This window comes from Pipistrellus hanaki (assembly GCF_964339955.1).
Source record: "Pipistrellus hanaki genome assembly, chromosome: 5".
NCBI classification, from domain to species: domain Eukaryota; kingdom Metazoa; phylum Chordata; class Mammalia; order Chiroptera; family Vespertilionidae; genus Pipistrellus; species Pipistrellus hanaki.
The window spans coordinates 64,811,977-64,834,225 of NC_140507.1; the positions used below are offsets into that span (position 1 = coordinate 64,811,977).

Below are 22,249 nucleotides of genomic sequence, written 5' to 3' on the forward strand. Positions count from 1 at the left end.
CAAGAACTATCTCTAAGGATACAGGAGCTAGTTGTGGCTGAGATGAGCCAATTTCATGGGCTCACGGGGATGCAAACAAAAAGTGTTCTCTTGCACCTGGGAAGCCAAAATGGAAACTTAGGCAAATGTATCTTGTTTTTATAACACAAAATTTTCTCTATCAAATTGAAAATATTTATTGTTTATTTATCATGTATAAATATTATGTTACATAAATGTGTATATACTTATTTGTAAATATACATACATTCATACATAAATATTCCTGTTGATGCTTAAAATGCAGAAAATGGGGTCTCTCGATTGTTTTTTACCAACTTGATGGGAACTATATTCATTACACCAAGACTACAACCTTAGCCGAAACTGGTTAGACTCTAGAGCAGGGGTGTCGAACTCAATCAGAGAAGGGGCCAAAATCTAAAATCCAGCCTAAATCACGGGCCGAATGGTTTACTGAACAGTCATAAACTGACAATGTCATAAACTGACAGCGGAGTGCAGTGATGACAGCGCGGTGCGGGCCACATTGCAAGGCCTGGCGGGCTGGATTTGGCCCGCGGGCCTTGTGTTTGACACATGTGCTCTAGAGCATCAATTTTTGCGGACTGAAAGGTCCCAGGTTCGATTCCGCTCAAGGGCATGTACATTGGTTGCGGGCACATATCCGGTAGGGGTTGTGCAAGAGGCAGCTGGTCATTGTTTCTCTCTCATTGATGTTTCTAGCTCTCTATCCCTCTCCCTTTCTCTCTGTGAAAAGTCAATAAAATATATTAAAAAAAAAAAAAGACTACAATCTTAGATATGGATTATACTTGGAGAAAAATGGCCCAGAAACAAATGTTTACCTACATCCTTTGTGGATTCCGAAGAAGTCACACAATATTATTTATAAGCAGTGTATCTCAGACATCCTGAACTATTGCTTCTGCCAAAAGCAAATAAAATATCATGCCCGAAAGCTTTCAAATATGACATTAACATGTGAATTTTTGAGTTTTTAATTAAAAATTTTTAAGTTTTTATGTTAATTGGCACAGTTATAATTTATTTCATTTTCAGAGAGATGTTTGATCTTTCTCATGCTAATCAGTTCTCTGAAGGCATGTTAAGTTCAAAATTTTTTTTAATTTTTAAAAATATGTTTTATTGATTTATAGAGAGGAAGGGCGGGAGGGGGGGGAGAGGGAGAAACATCAGTCACATCAATGGGCTGCCTGCCTCCTGCACGCCCCCTCCTGGGGATTGAGCTTACAACCCAGGCTTGTGCCCTGATGGCCTTCTGGTGCATGGGACGATGTCAACCAATTTAGCCACACTGACCAGCATGTAGTAAGCTCAAAATCTAACTCAAATACTACCTCCACCTAATTTCCCTAGAGATTAAACATTTAATCTGGTCTGTGTAAAATCATTGAGTGCCAAAGTACCTTTTGCCTGTCTCTATTTCTTGAGAAAAATAATAGTTTAATTGGTTTAGATACATACATATAATTTATAATGCTGATTGAATTTTTTATTCACAGAACACTTAAAAAAAAAACTGGATGACTATATTAAGCAGTGGAATGGCCTGGTAAAGGTATTTCGAAATGAGAGAAGAGAAGGTTTAATTCAGGCACGAAGTATTGGTGCCCAGAAGGCTAAACTTGGGCAGGTAGGAAATATTTCTTATTATTGATATTTACAATGTCATCATTTTAGATTTGGTAACTAAACAATCATATTCGTTGCAAGTGCTTTTTAAAAAAACTGAAATAAAAATGCTGGACTAAACAGATAAAACTTATACTAGTATGTTAAAAAATGACTCTAATGCTAGCTTATGTTGGTATCTAACTTTAAATTGTATGTGATATATGATGTGCCATATATGAGAGTTCTTCACCCTGCCTCTCTTTTTTTAAGGTTTTGATATACCTTGATGCCCACTGTGAGGTGGCAGTTAACTGGTATGCACCACTTGTAGCTCCCATTTCTAAGGACAGGTAACATCACCTTGCTTTTTTGCTTTCCTGGTTGAAATGTAAACCTCATCCTAAGACAGATAACATTCTCGTTCTTCTGATTTCAGTTCCAGTCAACAGATAAAGTGTTCTGTTCCAAGTGTTATCACTCAGCCAGTTGTTTCCCAGGGTGGAGTTAGACTAACACTTTGGGCTGATTCAGATGCAGGCAGTTGGGTGTTTGGGATAAGCCTTGGGCAGTGGTCGGCAAACTGCATCCCGAGAGCCACATGCGGCTCTTGGGCCCCTTGAGTGTGGCTCTTCCACAAAATACCACGGCCTGGGCGAGTCTATTTTGAAGAAGTGGCATTAGAAGAAGTTTAAGATAAAAAATTTTGGCTCTCAAAAGAAATTTCAGTCATTGTGCTGGTGATATTTGGCTCTGTTGACTAATGAGTTTGCCAACCACTGGCCTAGGGTGTCTGATTCAAGAATCATCTACGGTTGGGAAACTGCCTCTAGCTCCACAAGCTTTCTCTAAGAGTAATATTGATTACTCCCTATACACCATGGTAACAATTCTAAAGATTTGAAGGAACAAGCTTTGAAATTATATTTATTGGTTTTTTAATTATTACTCAAGATAGTAAGGAGCAGTTTTACTTGTGTCAAGGCTTTGGGATCCTATAGAAAGTTTAGAAATGGGCAGCTATTCAGTGGCAATGTGCTGATCCCCATCAAATTTACAGAAATATCTGAAACAATCTCCTGGTTCCAAAAGCCTTCCCTGCCTTTAGTCCAGAATTGTGACTACTTTAGAACCTAGGCAAATAAGACATGGCCCTTTGGCGAATGGCATGGCTCAAAGGACGCTCTCTGGAGGACTGAATCATCAGAAGAGGTAATGTAAGGCCTATTATAAACAACTAGAGGCCTGGTGCACATATTTGTGCACGAGTGAGGCCTCTCAGTCTGGCCTGCACCCTCCCGCAGTCCCCAAGGGGTGTACAGTGCCAAGCGGCAGGTGGCTGGGGAAGAGCCTGAGCCTGGGGCCTGGCCCCTGCGCTGCTCCTGCTCACCCTGGCCCTGCTGCGCCTTTCACCACTGCCACTGCTCAGTAGCACTGCTGCTAAGGCAGGAGAGGTTCCCACCACTGCAGCTGCACTCTCCAGCTATGAGCCTGGCTTCTGGCTGAGCAGAGAGCTCACTGACCACCAGGGGGCAGCATTGAGCATCTGCCCCCTAATGATCTGTGTGCTTCATAGCAACCAGTTGTTCAGTGGACAACACTCTCTTAGGCTATTATATATGTAGATTTTTCCATTTTTAAACCAGCTGTCTGGTTTAATCCTCACAGCACCCGGGCAGAATAGGTCTTGTTAGCTCCAGTTACTGAAGAGGATACTAAGGCTTAAAGAAGTTAATTAATTTGTCCCAAATCAGATAGCTGCTAATCAACTGTCAAACTGAGACCTCTCTGGGACATCTTACACAGCACCATTTATTAAGAAATTTGAGACTCAAGAGAAGTGAGGAAAGAAAACCAACCTTCACCTGTCCAGGTGGAAACTAGCAGTCCTCTGGGACAGTCAGGAAGTGATTTTCCACAGGATTTTGTGGCAATGCCACAGATCCCAGAGTGACCCTCCACCATCTCATAGGAGTGATTCCAGAGGGAATAACACACCCTCTCAAATCCACTTCCACCATATCAAAATTTTAAGCACCTAACGTTTTTCCCTTCTCCTTGGTTTCTAAACATTGAAAAAGCACTGCAATGTCCATTTTAGGAAATGCATTTTAAATCCTCTGATAAAATGAGCAATGGAAACTTAGAGTTGTAGAGTTGACTCTGCACCAAGTTATATAGTAGTTTTTTTCCTAAAGTCAAATGCAAGGTGTGTTTTTTTACTCTAAATTCTCAGGCCACACTTAAATTCTTTAGTTCTTTTTTTCCTTATTTTTTTTAAAGGGTAGGAATACAATACAGTATTGTTTTTTTTTTCTCTCTTTGCAATGAAAACTGTTTGTTGCAATAAAAAGAAGTAGGACAAAAAGATCAAGAAAAAGTACGGAAACAGGTTTTCACAACTACTTCTAAGAAATAGAAAGCAACAAAGAATTGGGAGAACTGCTAAAAATGGAGCAGTATTATCCTTTTATACAGACAAACACACACACACACACACACACACACACACACACTTAATGGAGGATTATGGAGGAAAAGTAACAGGCAGGAAAATCTTGTGAGCAATACAAAATTACGAAGGAAAAATTGCCTGTAGGACCAAGGTGAAAATGAGACAACACTATTAAGCTAAAAGACATGGCTCTTTGTCCCTGACGTTTGTCTGTAAGCTGAGGGATAAGTCTCCTTCTTCTATCCTTCCCTTATGAAAACTGGCTCTTTGACTTGTATAGGCCATTCATTTACTTCTACTTCCCGTTAGATGTTAGATATTTAAGTCCCCTGGAGCAAAAAACAAACAGACAAAAAAAAAAAAAGAAAAATCAGTGACAAAAGAGATAATTTATCTAGGCATGCTAAACTAGTGAGTTTTGGGTTCTTAAATGTTTTTTCATTTTCTGTAAATGTTTCAGAACTACATGTACTGTGCCTCTAATAGATTACATAGATGGGAATGATTATTCCATTGAACCACAGCAAGGTGGGGATGAAGATGGTTTTGCCAGAGGGGCCTGGGACTGGAGTTTACTATGGAAACGTATTCCTCTAAGCCACAAGGAAAAGGCCAAAAGAAAACATAAAACTGAACCTTATCGGTAAAGATTACTCCTTTATTTTCTTATGTGGAATGTTTATCTAAGTCCTTTTTTTTTTTTTTTTTTTTCCTTCCCCATGTACTCATGTATATATATGTGGGTCCATGCATACCCTTCCATTTCATCTTTGCTGCTATCATCAACAAAATACAGAACCACTTGCACTGTGCCGATTATAGATGTCATAAATGGCAACACATACGAAATTGTGCCCCAAGGGGGTGGTGACGAAGATGGGTATGCCCGAGGAGCATGGGATTGGAGTATGCTCTGGAAACGGGTGCCTCTGACCCCTCAAGAGAAGAGAATCAGAAAGACAAAAACTGAACCATATCGGTAATCACTAAATCACTTACATGTGTTCTTTTCTCCATTTGCTGCTAACCTATTAACCTCTTGCCAAGCTATAACATTTTTTATTAAAACTCTAGGTGCTGTATTAGATTCTAAAGACTAATTTCCCCGCACTATTTCACAGGTTTAAATTCACATTCCCTTCTTTATAATTGCTTTTTCCCTAAATGCAGGTGCCAGTTTTTTTTGTTTGTTTGTTTGTTTGTTTTGGGGGGGGGGGGTGTAAGGGGGGCGTTATATGGCATTAGTTCCAAATTCAGTCAGAAAAGAAAAATCATCCTGTAAATTTACAATGCATAAATTATCCAGGTGCCTTAGATGTAATGTTAGCAATGAAAGCAATAACAAGAGATTTGGGGGTGTTTAGTTTATTCCTTCCTTTTGTTTTATATGCTAATTTTGTACCAGTTAAATCTGATGCATAAAAATACATGACTTTGGCAAATGTTGCATACACTCCTTTATTGTTTCCTTCTCAGAAGAGCACTTGATAAAAAGGAAACTGTATTCCAGAATCGGCCTTTGTCCTTCCCGTGACTCTTCTAATAGAACAATGTCCGCTCTTCTGTGCTTTTCGGGGTCTTTTATCAGCAACAGTTGACTGTGACTCCAAATGAACTGTTTAGTCAAATGTTAGAGTAGGCTTCTAAATGCGCCTAATTTTATTTTTCTGATCTTACGGTTCTGCTTTTGGTCTCTCTTTCCCTGTTATACTACTGATAATATTAGAACTCTGTTTTGGGAAGATGTTTCCACTGTCATGCAAATGCTGGTGGGATTTGGGCATGTCACCATATCAAAATACTGAAATGGCAAACATAAGGAAATTATAGAACTTTAAGCTTTACTTGACATTTTCCAAATTTTCCTTTGAAGTTCTTTTTTAGAATAATTCAGGAATTTACTGCTTACCTGACTAATATAATCCTGGGAGGAAAAAAATAAGGGCTAATGATTATGTTTATTTCTGACAATTCCATAGACTAGTGAAAAAAAAATTCTTTAAGTGGGTTAGAAAAATTTAAGGGAGGTCTCCCTGGAAAGAACTCACTGGTTTTTATGTTAAGATGCATTTTCTAATACATGCTGAGATAAGTGGGAATATATTTAAAGATCAAAAAGGCAGAGTTATAATAGAGTAATTTTAAGTGACAGTTAAATAAATGTGACATGAAAATGTAACCAAAAATGTAATAGTGCTAATATTTAGTGAGTTAGGCAGTATACTCTAAGAAGAAAGGTTGTGACAGAATAACGTTGCCCCAATGGGATTTTTCTTTAATATTGAAAATATTACTTGATTCATTATTTATCCACTCGACAAATATTTAATGAGCACTTACTGTGGGCCAGGCACTATTTTCTGGGAATAAATTTTTAAAAGATAGGTTCTCTTGTTTCACTTACATAGCGGGTGAGACAGAAATTGAACAGAAAACTACACATAAAACCCTGGAACAGAGTTGATGGAAAGGATAACCTCATTCAGCCTGGAGGGCCTGAATGGCCTCTTGACAAAGTGTCACTGGAGCTGAGACCTGAAGGTTGAAGGATCAACCCTATGGAGGAGGGAAACATTCCAGGCTTGTGAACAGCACAGGTGAAGGCCCTGAGTCCGAGGAGAGTTTGGCAAGTTGAAGGCACGAGCCCAGCAGGGAAGAGGAACTCAGGGCGAGGGAGCCAGCAGAGTCTCAGAGTGGAGAGAGCTGGCATGTGGGACCCCTGTTGAGTCCCTTCTGCCTGTGGGCGGGGCAGAAGAGAATAAAGGAAACAAGTTACACAGTTACTGCAACAGTCCTAGCACTGGTGGCTTGGTCCAGAAAGGGAGCAGTGAAGTTGGAAAGAAGTAGATTCAAACTATGTTTTGAAGGTAGAATTAATAGGAACAAGTGGTAGATTAAATATTAGGTGTGATGATTTTTTATTTTTTTATTTTTATTTTTTAAATATATTTTATTGATTTTTTACAGAGAGGAAGGGAGAGAGATAGAGAGCTAGAAATGTCGATGAGAGAGAAACATCGACCAGCTGCCTCTTGCACACCCCCTACCAGGGATGTGCCCTCAACCAATGTAGATGCCCTTGACCGGAATCGAACCCGGGACCTTTCAGTCTGCAGACCAACGCTCTACCACTGAGCCAAACCGGTTTCGGCAGGTGTGGTGATTTTTTCAAAAGGCACTTTAATAGAGGCATCTCAAGAATCATGATACGTTAATTATTCGTGGTGGGAGATATAGGCAACAGGATATAAATCAGGCCCATATCTCATCTAATGATTGAGTGGCTTGTCCCTAAAAAGCTACCCAATGGTTTTAATCTTGTCCCTAAAAAATTCCAAATTCACGAGGCCGCACGGATCGCCCTTCCGCAGTCCTACCCCCGGCACAGTAAATGGCTATGTCTAATTCTTCTGTGTCATTTCTGCCCTGCATTTGCAAACTCTGAATGAACTGTGACTGTTCTAAGATGAATTACACCCTTATTTGGCAAGCCCCTGAGCTATAAAATTAAAAAACGACACACTACTTCCATGGTGTATGGTTCTGCTCATCCCATAATGACTCATGAATCATTGCAGGAGCAGTTAGCAGACCAGGGCTGTATGGCTCAGTATTTTTAGCAGTGAAAGAGAAAATGCGACTTCTACTAAATCTAAAGGCTTAATTTTTAAATTAACACAGGAACCAAGGCTCCATCTAATGGTGAAATGATGCAATGCTCTAATTTGTAATGAACTATATGATTCTATTTCCATTAGAAATTTCAGTAAATTCATTGAGGAATTATGAACAGTTCATTTCACAAGGTTTTAAAATTTCTTAATGTTTGGCCATCAGTTTTATTTCTTCTGTGCATTATCTCGATTGTATTCCAAAAGGGTGTGTTGTCTATTGGTGAAGGGGCTTATCCTTAATAGTTATTCAGCTGTTTCTTTTCCTCAGGTCTCCAGCCATGGCTGGTGGGTTATTTGCCATTGAACGAGAGTTCTTCTTTGAACTGGGTCTGTACGATCCTGGTCTCCAGATCTGGGGTGGTGAAAACTTTGAGATCTCATACAAGGTAACCATGCATTTAAACAAATGGCGTTTTCTCAGTAAGTGACTGACTTTTGTGACTTTCAGGTAAAGACTGGGTTCTTTTTGGGGTGGAAAAAACAAAAAACTGTTCAATGCATTTCTTTAAATTATGAGGAATAACTAGCAAAATGTATGCCTTTGGAGGAAAGTAGGCAAAATACAAGGTCCAAACGTACTGCATATTTTCATGGCTCGTCTGAAAACTGGGGCCAGGAGGCTTCGGAAATAAAAACACCTCCTCCTCCCCCGCACCCAAAGCTTTCTGGTCCTTGGAGCCTTTTGCTGTAGAAGCCCTTTGGGGAGTCTGCATGTGTTGGGGCCACATCTGACCGTCCATTGACACAGTTGCCCTTTATTACTGTAGGACATGACTCAGGACAGAGGCAGATCCCAACGACGGCTGTGTGTCCTCAGTGACAGTGCAGCTGCCTTCCTGCAGCACCCCGCACTGGGCCAGGCCTGGCGCACTAAGGCCTTCCGTGCTCCCACACAACCTCGTTTCCCCAAAGAGGGAAACGGAGCTGTATCCCAGTGTGAGTTAAGCAAACATGCACTGCCTCATGTCTTAAATGTCTAGTGCCTAGCACTGTGAGGAAGAAGAAGAAGAACTCAGTCTTCGCTCTCAAGGAACTTACAGTCAGTAAGAGATTAGAATTACAGTAGGTCCTTGGGTTTCGTCAGAGATCTGTTCCTATGACAATGTAACTCGATTTTTGCTGGAGTTGGAACCCACCTACATAAGCACCTTTGTCACGCACATGGAGCACATACACAGCAGTAATGAAGTGAACAGTAAAAAAAAATTAAAAGAAAGGTAACAATTCCTGACCTCTACTTGTGGTAAATAATAAAAATCATAAAGCACATATGTACATACGTCAAAATGACGGAATATATGTTTTATAATAAATGGGAGATGGCGAGGTAACCCAAGGACTGCCTGTATACTTAACTTCATAATATGATAAGAAGGTAGAATGCCATTTGGTTGGTGTGATTAAGAAACAGCATCTCGCTGGAGGAAGAATTTGAGGCAGAACAGGAAAGATGGATATGATATCAATAGGTAGAGGTAAAGGTGTTACTGGCAGTGTTGCCTCTCAATTCTTGAGTTTGGCAAAGAAAGAATTCAGAGCCAAGAACTCTATAGCATTGTGGAATTTTATTTAGCATGTAGATCAAAGTATACTCCAAGAAAATTGAGCTGGCTGCTCAGAGAGCTGCCTTAGCCTTTTGGAAAGTCACAGAGGCAGAAGAAGTGAGCCAGCTGGGCTGTGTGGGCTCAGGAAACAAGTTACAGAGGCAAAAGAAGGGCCTTTGAGACAGATTCACCGACCTGGCTAGCCCAGGTCAAACTGCCACTGCCCACTGCTCTCCTGGTTGCAAGCCTCATGGGAACCCTTAAGAGCTTTGGAGAGAGAAAGCAGATATACATGCCTGCAGAAAGAAGGTGTGTGTGTGTGTGTGTGTGTGCACTCTTGAGAGCACATACTGGGTCCTTTGTCTTAGGTGTCTCTATATGTTTTCTAAAGCAGGAATTTTAAGGGAAGTCTTGCAGGAAGGATCTCAATAGCATATTCATCAGCTTTCCAGGTGTGTTCTTTAATATGCTGATCCATCAACATGAGCATACAGGGTCAGAATCGTGGTCTGTATTAATTGGTCCATGCTAGGTTAGGGGTCACTGGTCATTGCATCTGTTCTTGATGCCAACCATGACATTTCTTCATCTGGTTTTGCTGCTTTTCTGGGCCTGGAGCTGAAACACAGCTGAGGCCTGTTTCTGTGGTCAACAAACCTGAGGCTTTGTTCCTAACATTATGCACATTATTCGATGCTGATCAGAAACTCACTGTCCTGAGGGCTTAATGCTTAAGGGAGTGGTCATGCCAGGGAGGAGGCAGGAAAATCCGGCTGCTGGATGAGGCCGGTTTGAATCAGCTGTCTATTTCAGTTTACCCATTCTACCTGCCAAGGAATTTTTCTGGCTTCTCACTTGCCTCAAAGGGAAGGGAGGAGGACTTCTAAGCAAATAGAATAGGAAGAGGTATAAAGGTGAAACAAAGAATGTATTCAGGAAACTGAGGAGCACAGTTTAGCAAAATCTGGCAGTCTGAATAAGACAGACATCCAAGAAGGTAAAGTGGATGTGTACCATATTGAAGAGAGTCTTTCATGCAGAGCTAAGAGATTTTTATTTAATTTAATAAGCAATGGAAACCCATCGAAGATATTAAGCAAGGGAATAACATGACCCAAACTGCCCTTCAACTAGAATAATCTCTTGCTATAAATAAGAATAGCATTGAAGAGAGAGAAGTTAGAGGTGAAGAAGCCAGGCAGGAGATTATTATAATCACCCAGGTGGGAAATATATTAGCAATGGAAATGATGAGTGCTGTTAGGAATGGAGAATCTGCATGGTTTGGCAAGGTTACTCTGCGAAAAGGTTGCTTGGAGCTACAAGTACCTAGGAAAAGGCCCCTTAGCAGCAGTATATTACTGCTTTCCTACTGCCTCCTTTGTTGTTATGTGAGTTTGGAAAACAGGCAAGTTATTTTAAGATTTGTTTAGTTTACAAATTCCCTGTGGACACTGTATCTAATTAAGATTTCAGATTTACAGTTACAAGACAAATTTTTAGCCGTAATTTATTTTGGCATTTGAAACAACTTCCACATGTGTTTTTTCTTGATAGATATGGCAGTGTGGCGGCAAATTACTGTTTACCCCTTGTTCTCGTGTGGGACATATCTACCGTCTTGAGGGCTGGCAAGGGAATCCTCCGCCCATTAATGTTGGATCTTCTCCAACTATGAAGGTGAGTCTTCTGGCTGAAAGTGGAGAAGGTGAGGGAACTAACATTTATGTACCATGTGCTGTGGTACTCAGAGTACATGGCGGAGTACAGGACAATCTCTTAAGCAATCACTCTGGTCCTCGCTTTTACCCTAGGCTAGACTTACTCATGAAATATCTTATTGTTCTTTGAAATTATTCATTATATCCCATTCATGAATGTTCTCCATAAAGACATAGTAAATAAATTCCAAAGGACACTCTATAAGAAAGAAACATAGTGGAAATGAAAATACCAACTTCTATTAGTCACAAATGAGGAAAATACTATTTTATATATATCAAAATGACAGCCATATCCCACAAGGCCTAATTTCACAGTAGCATGTGAAATTTTTAAAATTTAAATTAATTTAAAAAATTAATTATGAGTTTTTGTAGTAAACAAAATCAAATTTTGAGTAGTGCTTGTGAAAGATTAATATCTTTTGTCCCTCAGAGCAGGACAAACCAGGGAAGCCCCATACAGAGGCCAAATGTTCCATTGCTAGGATAACAGCCTCTGTTGAAAGTCTTGTTGAACTGCTGTCGTAAGTTCTAAGAGCCCACTGATGGCTTTCATTTTCTGGAGTCCTTAACCAAGTCAAGAGCACTCTACAAATTAATTGTATCTTATTCATAAGTGTCATGTTCGGCATATTATTAGAGAATGCCCCGAATATGCCAGACACTTTCTTTTCTCCAGTTTTAGCACCATGCACTTCAGCCACCAGGGTGCCTACCAATGGTTTTTGTGGATTTATCTAGCCCATTTGTTTTTCAGCTTCAGATATTTATAATTAATTGTCTTCTAGAATTATCCTCTTAGATATTTCATACTCAACGTAGTCAAACTTTTTCTCAAAAGTGATTCCTTTTCCTGGTGTTCTCTATTTGCCCATGAATAAAACTTGGGGGGCATGTTAGGGTTGTCCAACTCACCTGACCCTTTGCAACACAGTTTGCTGATGCTGCCAGAGAAGACCAAGAGACTAGATTGAGTGTGTACTAAATCTGTCCCATGTATTCATGCCTACATGCAGCATTCCCTAAAACCTTAGAAGTTAGGTCTTTGTCAGTTATCACAATGCCAACTGATTTTTATTGTTCATGAGTTACTTTTTCTTAAAGTGCACCAGTGGGGAAAATACCCAGGTAATTCTGGGTTATGGTAAAAATGGTCCTTCTGTAGTTAAGATGTGTTTTATTAAAGCTATTGTTTTTCATGATGGTTTCTGAAATGGGATTTTTTTTCTTACAAAACTTTGTTTTTATTAAACAAAACTATTGCTTTTCATGATGTATGAAATGGTATGGAGATAATTCTGGGAGGAGCATCAGTGTCTGGCCAGCCTCTCATAAACCCCCTCTGGGTAGCAAATTCTTCTTCTAGAAGCAGGACAGAATATATTCTCTTAGAATAGATATCTCTTGCAGCTAAGAGTTTATGTCCATCACTTTTTAGTTAAACAAAAGTGATGATTTTATCCTTGGCAATTGACATATTAGAGTCATTAGCTCAGTTGCATTTTTGTTTAAATATTAGGTCTTATTGAAATAAGTGTGTTATATGTTGGTCCTATTTCAGGTGTCTAAGATAAGCTGTTTATGATATTACAAATATTTTTGTTAAAATGGTATTAATTTTTTCCTCCACAGAATTATGTTAGAGTTGTTGAGGTCTGGTGGGATGAATATAAAGACTACTTCTATGCCAGTCGTCCTGAATCCAAGGCGTTAGCATATGGGGATATCTCTGAGCTAAAAAAATTTCGAGAAGATCACAACTGCAAAAGTTTCAAATGGTTCATGGAAGAGATTGCTTATGATATCACCTCACACTACCCTTTGCCACCCAAAAACATTGAGTGGGGAGAAGTAAGTATCAGTGATATTCAGATATTAAAATGCATTGTTTGGAGATGAGTTTGGGAGAATGCAGAGAGAGGTGAAATGTACGAGGGAGAAGAATCTTGAGGGAAAGTTTGGGTACATCTGTCCAGTCCTTCCCCCTCCTTCCCAGTTACAACCACCCTTAGCAGCTGTGAGTCCTCTGCTCTCTGCACATATGGCTCCTCTCGTCCTGACCACTGTCCACTCTCGCCTGCCACGTCTCTACCCCTCAGTCTGACTCCCTTTCTTGGCTAATTCCAACTTATTATTACTGCTTTCAATGTAGGAATTATCATTGTAGGCTTTTGTCAATGAAAAGTCTTTTTCTTTCCTATTCCATCAAAAGACTCAGTCCTGTGGGGTTTTTTTGTTTGTTTGTTTGTTTTGTTTTGTTTTTAATATTTTTTATTGATTTTTCACAGAGAGGAAGAGAGAGGGATAGAGTTAGAAACATCGATGAGAGAGAATCATCGATCAGCTGCCTCTTGCACACCCCCCACTGGGGATGTGCCCGCAACCAAGGTACATGCCCTTGCCCGGAATCGAACCCGGGACCTTTCAGTCCGCAGGCCGACGCTCTATCCAGAGCCAAACCAGTCCCGGCAGTCCTGTGGTTTTTGCATGATTTCTCATAGCACTGAAAATTGCCTCTCTCTCTCAGCCAGTCAGTATTTGTTCGCCATTGTGTCCCAGTGAACTAACGCAGAGACCCCCATGTACTAAGGCCCTCAAAAAGCTTGTCAAGTGAATGAATGAATTAATGGTAACTAGAAATAATTAAAATCAAAGTCATTTATCTGTGTTGTCATTTCTTTGTTTCTTCAAACTTGCCTTTGTAACTGGGTGCATTTCCTCCCTTTGTAATCTCAATCTGAATTTAACCGCTTCCTGTCTTGGCACCTCACGTTTCACTTTTCAGCCTTCCCTACACATTCAGGGAAAAGCCCACCAGCTGCTTCAGAATTCCTTCCTATGGGAGGGGGCTCTTCCTCCGCCGCCTGTCCATCCCTCCATCCTGACTGACTTGGCCCCTCAGACTCCCTGCAGACGTGAGGGTCCTGAGGACCAGGACTTGCTTTCGCTTCTCTTTGTATCTTCTAAAGCTCTTCCATTGTCATGGGTATATACTGACTGAGTGAATAAAACATATAGTAATTTATAATTGAGATATATAATATTTCTAAGAAGTGAAAAGGTTATTTTTATAAGAAATGTGCATTTCCGATATGGAACCTTGTTGGCTTTTCACCTACCTTATCCTTAGTCAGAGAAAAGTCTCACTTCCTGGTCCAGTTGCCATAACATTTGCCTCTTAGGTCCCTGCAGACAGCTACCAGAAAAGTGCCTCACAGCCATTTGGGAGTTACCTTACAAATGCAGTTTTGGTCTAGACATCTAGGGCCAGTGTCTGTGGCCACTGTGGTTAGGTAACTTTAGTTGCTTCTTATTCATGTGAATTATCTGTGTCTTGGATTGTATTTAATAGTTACTATCATTCTTTTTCTTCCGTTGTATTTTATCAAAATCTATAGGCCAATGCCCTTCCTTAGAATGAGCGCATTTTAATATGGAGTTAAAGACCCTCAATTATTTCAAAGATGACTACTATACTCTAAGCTATTCCAGGACTAACAATAAATACAGTAATAACCTGGCATTACACATACCCATACGTCCACTATGAACCGTAATATTTAACATGAAACTCTTTTACGCTGATGTTAGGTCATAATAAAAACTAAACGGTTGCCTGCTATTGGTTCTTTGTTCTTGTTTTTAGATCAGAGGCTTTGAATCTGCTTACTGCATCGATAGCATGGGAAGGACGAATGGAGGCTTCGTTGAACTAGGACCCTGCCACAGGATGGGAGGGAACCAGGTAAATTACCTCCTTTCATATTCAAGTTGGTTCTGCAGTGAGAGCTGCCTGCTTGTTGATCTTGGGAATTCCTTTGGTTTTCAATTTGGGAATTTTCTTTGTTTGGTAAAGTAAACCATTCTGTAAAAAAAAAAAAAAAAACTGAGCAAAAACTTTTAGTTATATGAGGGTATAATAATAACAGCACTGCTTTTCAACATAAGCAATCGCAATCTAGAATTTAATATAAGACATTCTGTCCTATATATTAAAAGGCTAGTATGCAAATTGACTGAACAGTGGGACTAACGGTTGCTATGATTGCACATTGACACCCGGGGGCAGACGCTCAATGCAGGGGCTGCCCCTTGGTGGTCAGTGTGCTCCCACAGGGGGAGTTGCCACTCAGCCAGGACCAGGGTTCACACTGGCAAGCGCAACAGCAATGGCGGGAGCCTCTCCCCGCTCTGAGGCAGCACTAAGGACATCCGACTGACAGAGAGGCACCAGTCTCTAGTTAGAATGTATTCTTGTGTGAGTCTATAACTATGCAAGCCTTGCTCCCTAACAATTGAATTTGTAAATATTATCCAGAATTCCACATTTCCTCCCAATAAGCTGGAATGTTATAGCCAGTAATGTATATTCCCCTAATACATTTTCCTAATTCCTTATGTAGTTTTCTTGCCTCCTACATCAGATCTGTTTTCACTTGTATTTTCTCACATTGTTGGTACGTGATAAATATGTGTTAATGATCCTTCTGTATCTAAGAGGGTAAAGAACATAATCCTTCCAGTGTTAGTTCGTTAACATCAAAATGAATACAATTCTGGTCTTTGGATATACAGTTCTGAACATACAAAAATATTATAGAAAAATAAGGTAGCCATTGAGTTAGTTTTCGTGTATCAGCAGAGAAGGTGCCTGTGTTGTTTTCTTATTTCTTTTCTTTTTTTTTTTTATTAGCTTTTCCGAATCAATGAAGCAAATCAACTCATGCAGTATGACCAGTGTTTGACAAAGGGGCCTGATGGATCAAAAATCATGATTACACACTGCAACCTGAATGAATTTAAGGAATGGCAGTACTTCAAGGTATTCTGCACTTCAACTTCCCAAATAATAATTAGATGCTATTTCATTTTAATAACACCTTCCTTGTGGAATTTAAATGTATAAGTCTTAAAACCTCAAATTGGCTTGCATTTCCCTCTCATTTAGTCATTTGTTTTCCTGAGCACTCATGACTCCATTGTTCCATAATGAAGCATCACTTTTATCCTCTGGTACAATATTGTCATGTAACGAGGTCATGAGATATCCACAAAGGCCCGCTAATGTCAGTAACCCGGGAAAATCAGTGTTCTGTAAGGGCAAATATACGTAACAAAAAATACTGTGTTTATATTTCATGTTGTCCAGAAGGTGGCGCTAGAGACAGACAAATAACACTTGAAAATCTAGGCCTTCACTACTTATCATTGTTTTATAGATACAATTGTTAGATAAATGTTACCTATTTCTTGCTTTAAAGGTCATATTTATTTGCTACTGGGGGAAGGAACAGTTTTTCTATTTTAGCTGTGAATATTCAAGAGTTCTGTGCCAAGTTGAGGATTCCATCATGTTGATGGATTTATGTATAATTTTTAAAGTATGCACTTGGCTAAAATAAATATATTGTAAAACAAAGTTTGGAAAGCTGCCCCAATCTGAAATAACTTGGCAACCTCAATTTTATTTACTCATTTAATATATTATCATACCCTGACTGTCATGCAAGCATTTGTTTGCTATGTTGGTATGTATTATGATCTAGTTTAATATTTCCTGTCATCAACATTCATAGGTAATTACTGTAAAGTGGTGAGTGTGTCAATTGCTGATTTTTTTATAACAAGTTAGGAAGAAGATCAGCATAAATCTTGAAGAACAGAGCATTTATTTCCACAAAGAAATTAGTAATAGCAATAAGTAAGAACAATATTAGTAAGGTAGTAAAAGAAGGCTGAGAGACCAGAAATTACCATTGAGAAATAATAGATAAAAAAATGGAATGTGCATATTTTATACGTTTTAAAGGGCACAGCACTAAATATACATTTGTGCATCAGATTTACTAAACATACAGGTGGGCAAAAGTAGGCTTATAGTTGTGAGTACATGAATTTATTCTTATTACAATATTTCTAATATTATTGTTGATTTTATTATTTCATATCCTTACTTATAATTTATCTTTTAGGTAATGGTGGCGGATAATTTAACTACTGACCAATGAAAGTGGATAGTTAAACCTACTTTTGCCTACCCCTGAATACTGGGGCCCAATGAGGTAGTGACTTCAAAAAATAAGCACATAATACTACAATAGCAGAGAAGGGGGGAGGAAGGTAGAAATTAAAATAAACACAATGCCATAAGACGGCAGAAGAGAGATTGATAGGAATTATTTCTGATGAGTTTCATAGAGGAAGTATCATTGTACCAGTATCACTGAAGTATAAAGAGACTTCTTGTGGAGAGTTAAGTAAGACAAACGGGTGAGCAAAGGCATGGCATGAAGGTGTAGAGAGAAAAATTTTAGGAATCATGTTTAGAATTGCCCTCCATATGACAGAACATTGAACTTCATTTTGTAAGTTTAGGAGAGCAGTTGGCATTATTTGAGGAATGCAGTGATAGGAAACAATGGATACTTTTAGGAAAATAATTATGGAAACATTGTGAAATATGAACTGAAAAGCTTCGTTAGAAGTTCTCAAATGTATCTGTCTCTGGATTCCATTTACACTCTTAAAAATTATTGAGACTCTTCTCAGACAGATTATGTTTATGTAAATTATAGCTAATAAAATATCTATCAATAAAATTGGAAATTAATCCAATAAATTTCACAGGTAATTATGTATTCATTTATAATTTATATAAAGCTAATACTAGTCCTATTATATATTAATATAAATAATACTTTCAATGAATAATAATTTTTTTAAAAAAGTGAAAAAGGCATTATTTTATAGTTTTGCAAATCCCTTTAATATCTTGCCTACTAGAAGGCAGCTAAATTCTCATACTTCTTCTACATTCCATTTGAATTATATTTTGAGGAAAATCCAGCCTCGCATAAACATGCAGTTGGAAAAGAAGAATAATTTAATAGCACTTTCAGATAACTTGGCTATTCTTTGATGCTACTACACAAGTCTATAAGTGATCGTTTCTTGTTATTGGTCATGTAAAATCTGAAACCATACAAGTGAATACTGTTCTATGTTAAAATCCATTGGTCTTTGAGTGGATTTTTTACCCATGTCAGCTTTTGTAACATCATGCATTGCTCATTTAGAAAATCATGGTTCACTAAGTTATAATCTTGCAAATGGTGACAAATTTCATTGTGCAATGTCAAAAATACACATATTAGGAAGCTATCATGTTCACGGAGGTGGTTGCCAGTTTTCAAAAATTTTTAATTTTTGCTTGAAAACTCAACTTATATCAATGACAACAAATACTGTCAGATTTATGGATTTTTTTTTGTGTGTGATTGTTGTTTTTCTTCTTGAAGGAAAAGGCTCACTTCCTTTTCATGAAAATGTCTACAAAGTTTGAATAATTGTAGTTTGTCTGTGAGTTGACCTTTCTAGTCAAAATGCCAAATCATGGCCCTAACTGGTTTGGCTCAGTGGATAGAGTGGCTTGCGGACTAAAAGGTCCCAGGTTCGGTTCCAATCAAGGGCATATACCTTGCTTGCTGGCATATCCGCAGTAGAGGGTGTATGGGAGCTCATCACTGTTTGTCTTTCATTGATGTTTCTAACTCTCTATCCTTCTCCCTTCCTCTCTGTAAAAAAATCAATAAAATCTTATCTAATAAAAGAGAAACATGCAAATTGTACCTTCTCTATGCCCACAAGCCAATCAGGGCAAGTATGCAAATTAATCCAAGATGGCGGTTAATTTGCATATCCAGGCCTATAGCAAAGACTGAAGACAGCGTAGAAAGAAGCCAAGTGCTGCAGAAGGTAGCGAAGCTGCAGAGAAGCAAGCAAGTGGGACAAAGGAGAAGGGAGGGATGCAGGTGGGGCAGCGGAGATGACAGCAAGGAAGCCCTATTGCAGGAATCTTCCTGCAACAGGCCTCTAGTATACTTTAGAAAATAAAAAATAAAAAAATAAAAAATGACAAATCATGAAAAAAGCAGCTAGTTGAACACTCAAGTCAAACAGTTGCATGTGTACTTTCCTCAAGATAACTGTGGTAATCACTATACAGAAGTGCCATGCATATTTTCCATTTCATCTTATAGAATCTTTTAAAAATTATACTCAAGGCTCAAGATTTAGTAAAACTAGTAAGTTTTACTGCTTCATCAAGGACATTCTTAAGTGAAACTGGCATTTCCTTTTTTAACTATTAGAATGTGACTATTAGCAGTTTTGTGACACTGCTTAATTTATGCTGAGGCACCAGCACTTTTACCCACCATTGCTTTTGCACCGTCAGATAAATGTCAATATGGGGGAAAAGGCAAATGGGGTCTTTGTATTATTATGAAAATAGTTTTGACCTTACAGATACAATCTTAGATAGTCTGAGGACCACCCTGTAAGAACTATGTGAAGAAACCTACAACAGATGAGGGCTAAACTAAGACATTGCAATGGAGATAGGAAAGGGTACATACCAGTGATATTGCAAATATCACACCTTGTGACTGCTCATCAGGAAGGGAGGGAGAGAAACGGGAAGTGAGGAAGGGAAGGCAGGTACAACATGAATGCCTCTATCATGAGGATTGTGAAGCTGATATTGTCCTTCGAATAGGAACTAGAAAAATAGATTTAGAGGGGGAGATAATGAATTTAGGTTTGTGTGCACTGAACTTGCGGTACCAGCAGTACGTTATAAGTCTTTATAAAAACAATAAAAGTACTTAGAAGACTAACTATTAGAAAAGTTTGAAGTCTGATGTATGGTTGGTTGGTTGAAGCCTGTCCATCTTGCTTGAATTATCTTTTTTTTTTTTCTCCAAAACATTTTTTTCAAGTACAGTTGACAATCAGTATTATATTAGTTTAAGGAGTATAGCATAATGGTTAATCCCCCCAATAAGTCTAGTACCCAGCTGACACCAAACATAGTTATTACAGTATTATATTTCCTATGCTATACTTTATATCCCTGTGACTATTTTGTAATGGAACAGAATAGAGAACCCAGAAATGTATCTATGCCTATTTGGTTAATTAATCTATGACAGAGGAGACAAGAATATACAATGGGGTAAAGACAGTCTCTTCAATAAACAGTGATGGAAAAACTGCACAGGTACATGCAAAAAATGAAACTAAATCACTCTCCTACACCATATATAAGAATAAACTCAAAGTAGATTAAAAGGTTAAAATGTTAAGACCCAAAACCATAAAACTCCTAGAAGAAAGCATAGGAACTAAACTCTCTGACATGCTCTTCTGAATGTTTTTTTGGATATGTCTCCTCCGGCAAGGGAAACAAAAGAAAAAACAAACAAATGGGACTACATCAGACTAAAAGGTTTTTGCACAGCAAAGGAAACCATAAACAAAACGTCAAGACAGCCTACTTACTGATTTGAATTAACTTCCATATGAAAGCCAAATAAGGACTTCTTCTAATGTCAGTAACATAAAAAAAAGTACAAATTTAAAACTTTTTTTTCTGTGTTTTCCAGAACCTGCACAGGTTTACTCACATTCCTTCTGGCAAGTGCTTAGACCGCTCGGATGTCCTCCATCAAGTGTTCCTCTCCAATTGTGACTCCAGTAAAATGACTCAGAAGTGGGAAATGAATAACATCCATAGTGTTTAAAAAGAATAAAAGAAACCAATAACCTACCTACTGACACACAAATTTTCACAGGACTGAAAACCGCCTGAAACCTGCTGCAACTATTAATAACTCTGTACAGCTCCAAACCCAGCACCTCCTGATCGGTTTGAAGGACATTGATAAACTGTGATTTTACAATAACATTGTCATCTGCAGTTACTGTTTACAAAACTGCTTTTACCTTAAACTTTATAGATGTTTACATCTTTTTGTTTTGTTTTGTTTTAAGATGATGTTGGTAATTTGTGCATTTATATCTGTTCAGAACAGAGCTAAAAGCACCGTTGTCTTCTTTGGGATTACACTCAGGGGTCTGACAGGCAGTTTGATTTTTTTTTTTTTTTTTTAACACACTTGAAAAAGGTTGGAGTAACCAGACTTTCATATATAGCTTGGTGATTATCAACCTGTTGTGTCTTTATTTAATTTTACATCTTTTTGAAGCACTGCCACAGGTTATTAGCCAAGGTGGCCTTCCTTCACAGTCATGCTGCTTTTTTGAAAGGTGAATTTCAACACATTTAGTGCCTCTTTCATTTTCTCAGTATATATTTCAAGAGCTTTCAGAGATATATAGGATGGTAATGATGGAATGGTCACCAGTAAATATTTTTACTACCCAGAAATGAATTTATGTGCTACCATTTGCTCTGAGATTGAATGTTGTATGGCTTGAAAGAAATAACAACATGAAATCCCAAAGAATTCCCATAGGAATTGAAGATTGTGTGGCATTAAGTTCCCTACTTGCTGGCATTCCCACTGCCCTCTGTTAATACCAACTCCTAAACAGCAGAACGGCCTGCCAACTAGAGAAAATTTGACCACTGACTTCTGGAATTTACTTTCCCCCAATACCTGTCATTTTAGAAAACTATAATTCTCAGTTTCAAATCTTAAAATGGGGTGGGGGGAGGTAACAAAAACAACAAAACACTGCTGTAAACAAACATCAAAGGTTCATTCTAAAGAAAGAATTTTTAAGACCTTGTTAAATTAAGCCTTACAAAGCTCCTGTGCATTATAACCTAAGCTGTGCAACCTTTCAAGCCAAGAGTGAATGGATGTTTTATTTATATCTCCATCCAAATGAAATTCCCTGCACATTTTTTAAAAATTTAAAAAGGCTATTTAAAAATACAGTTCATTAACAAATATAAACTCCTTTCTGTTAGATTAAGTGTTAGTTCCCTAATCTTTATTTTTTTATTTTCCCCCTTAATTTTTATTAATTTTTTTAGGAAATATATTTCTATTAGCATTTTTCCAGTAAAAAGAAGACTTGTTTGGATTTAAACATTTACTAAGACAGTATAGGAAAACCAAATACTGGAGATGATTGGTTAGGTTTTTATTTCTAACGAAATACTTTTCTTACTCAAAATATTAAAATGCTATATTAATAAGCCTCACCAGCATGACTCAGTGGTTGAGCATCGACCTCTGAAGCAGGATGTCCCAGTTCCATTCCTGGTCAGGGCACAAGGTTGCAGGCTTGATCCCCAGTAGTGGGTGGGCAGGAGACAGCCAATCAATGATTCTCATCATTGATGTTTCTCTCTGAAATCAGTAAAAAATATTTTTTTAAAAAATAATAAAATGCTATGTTAAC

The 22,249-nt window shown here is 38.4% G+C and overlaps 2 protein-coding genes across 4 annotated transcripts in view; one reads left to right on the plus strand and one right to left on the minus strand.

The window, feature by feature from the left end:
* Window positions 1-22,220, plus strand: part of GALNT7 (polypeptide N-acetylgalactosaminyltransferase 7) — a 120,490-nt gene extending 98,270 nt beyond the window's left edge. The window contains exons 4-13 of one of the 3 annotated variants that reach the window (XM_084883745.1): window positions 1,527-1,657; window positions 1,909-1,988; window positions 4,551-4,733; window positions 4,887-5,069; window positions 8,033-8,150; window positions 10,866-10,988; window positions 12,665-12,883; window positions 14,679-14,777; window positions 15,726-15,854; window positions 20,479-22,220. In XM_084883745.1, coding sequence (XP_084739871.1) covers window positions 1,527-1,657; window positions 1,909-1,988; window positions 4,551-4,733; window positions 4,887-5,069; window positions 8,033-8,150; window positions 10,866-10,988; window positions 12,665-12,883; window positions 14,679-14,777; window positions 15,726-15,854; window positions 20,479-20,616 — 1,403 coding nt within the window. In that variant the 3' untranslated portion in view covers window positions 20,617-22,220. The remainder of the gene's footprint in view (window positions 1-1,526; window positions 1,658-1,908; window positions 1,989-4,550; window positions 4,734-4,886; window positions 5,070-8,032; window positions 8,151-10,865; window positions 10,989-12,664; window positions 12,884-14,678; window positions 14,778-15,725; window positions 15,855-20,478) is intronic. The other 2 variants (XM_084883744.1, XM_084883743.1) reach the window with 2 other exon arrangements.
* Window positions 1-22,249, minus strand: part of LOC311623309 (histone-lysine N-methyltransferase SETMAR-like) — a gene marked incomplete at its 3' end in the record, with an annotated part of 325,341 nt that overhangs the window by 142,355 nt on the left and 160,737 nt on the right. The window lies entirely within an intron of this gene.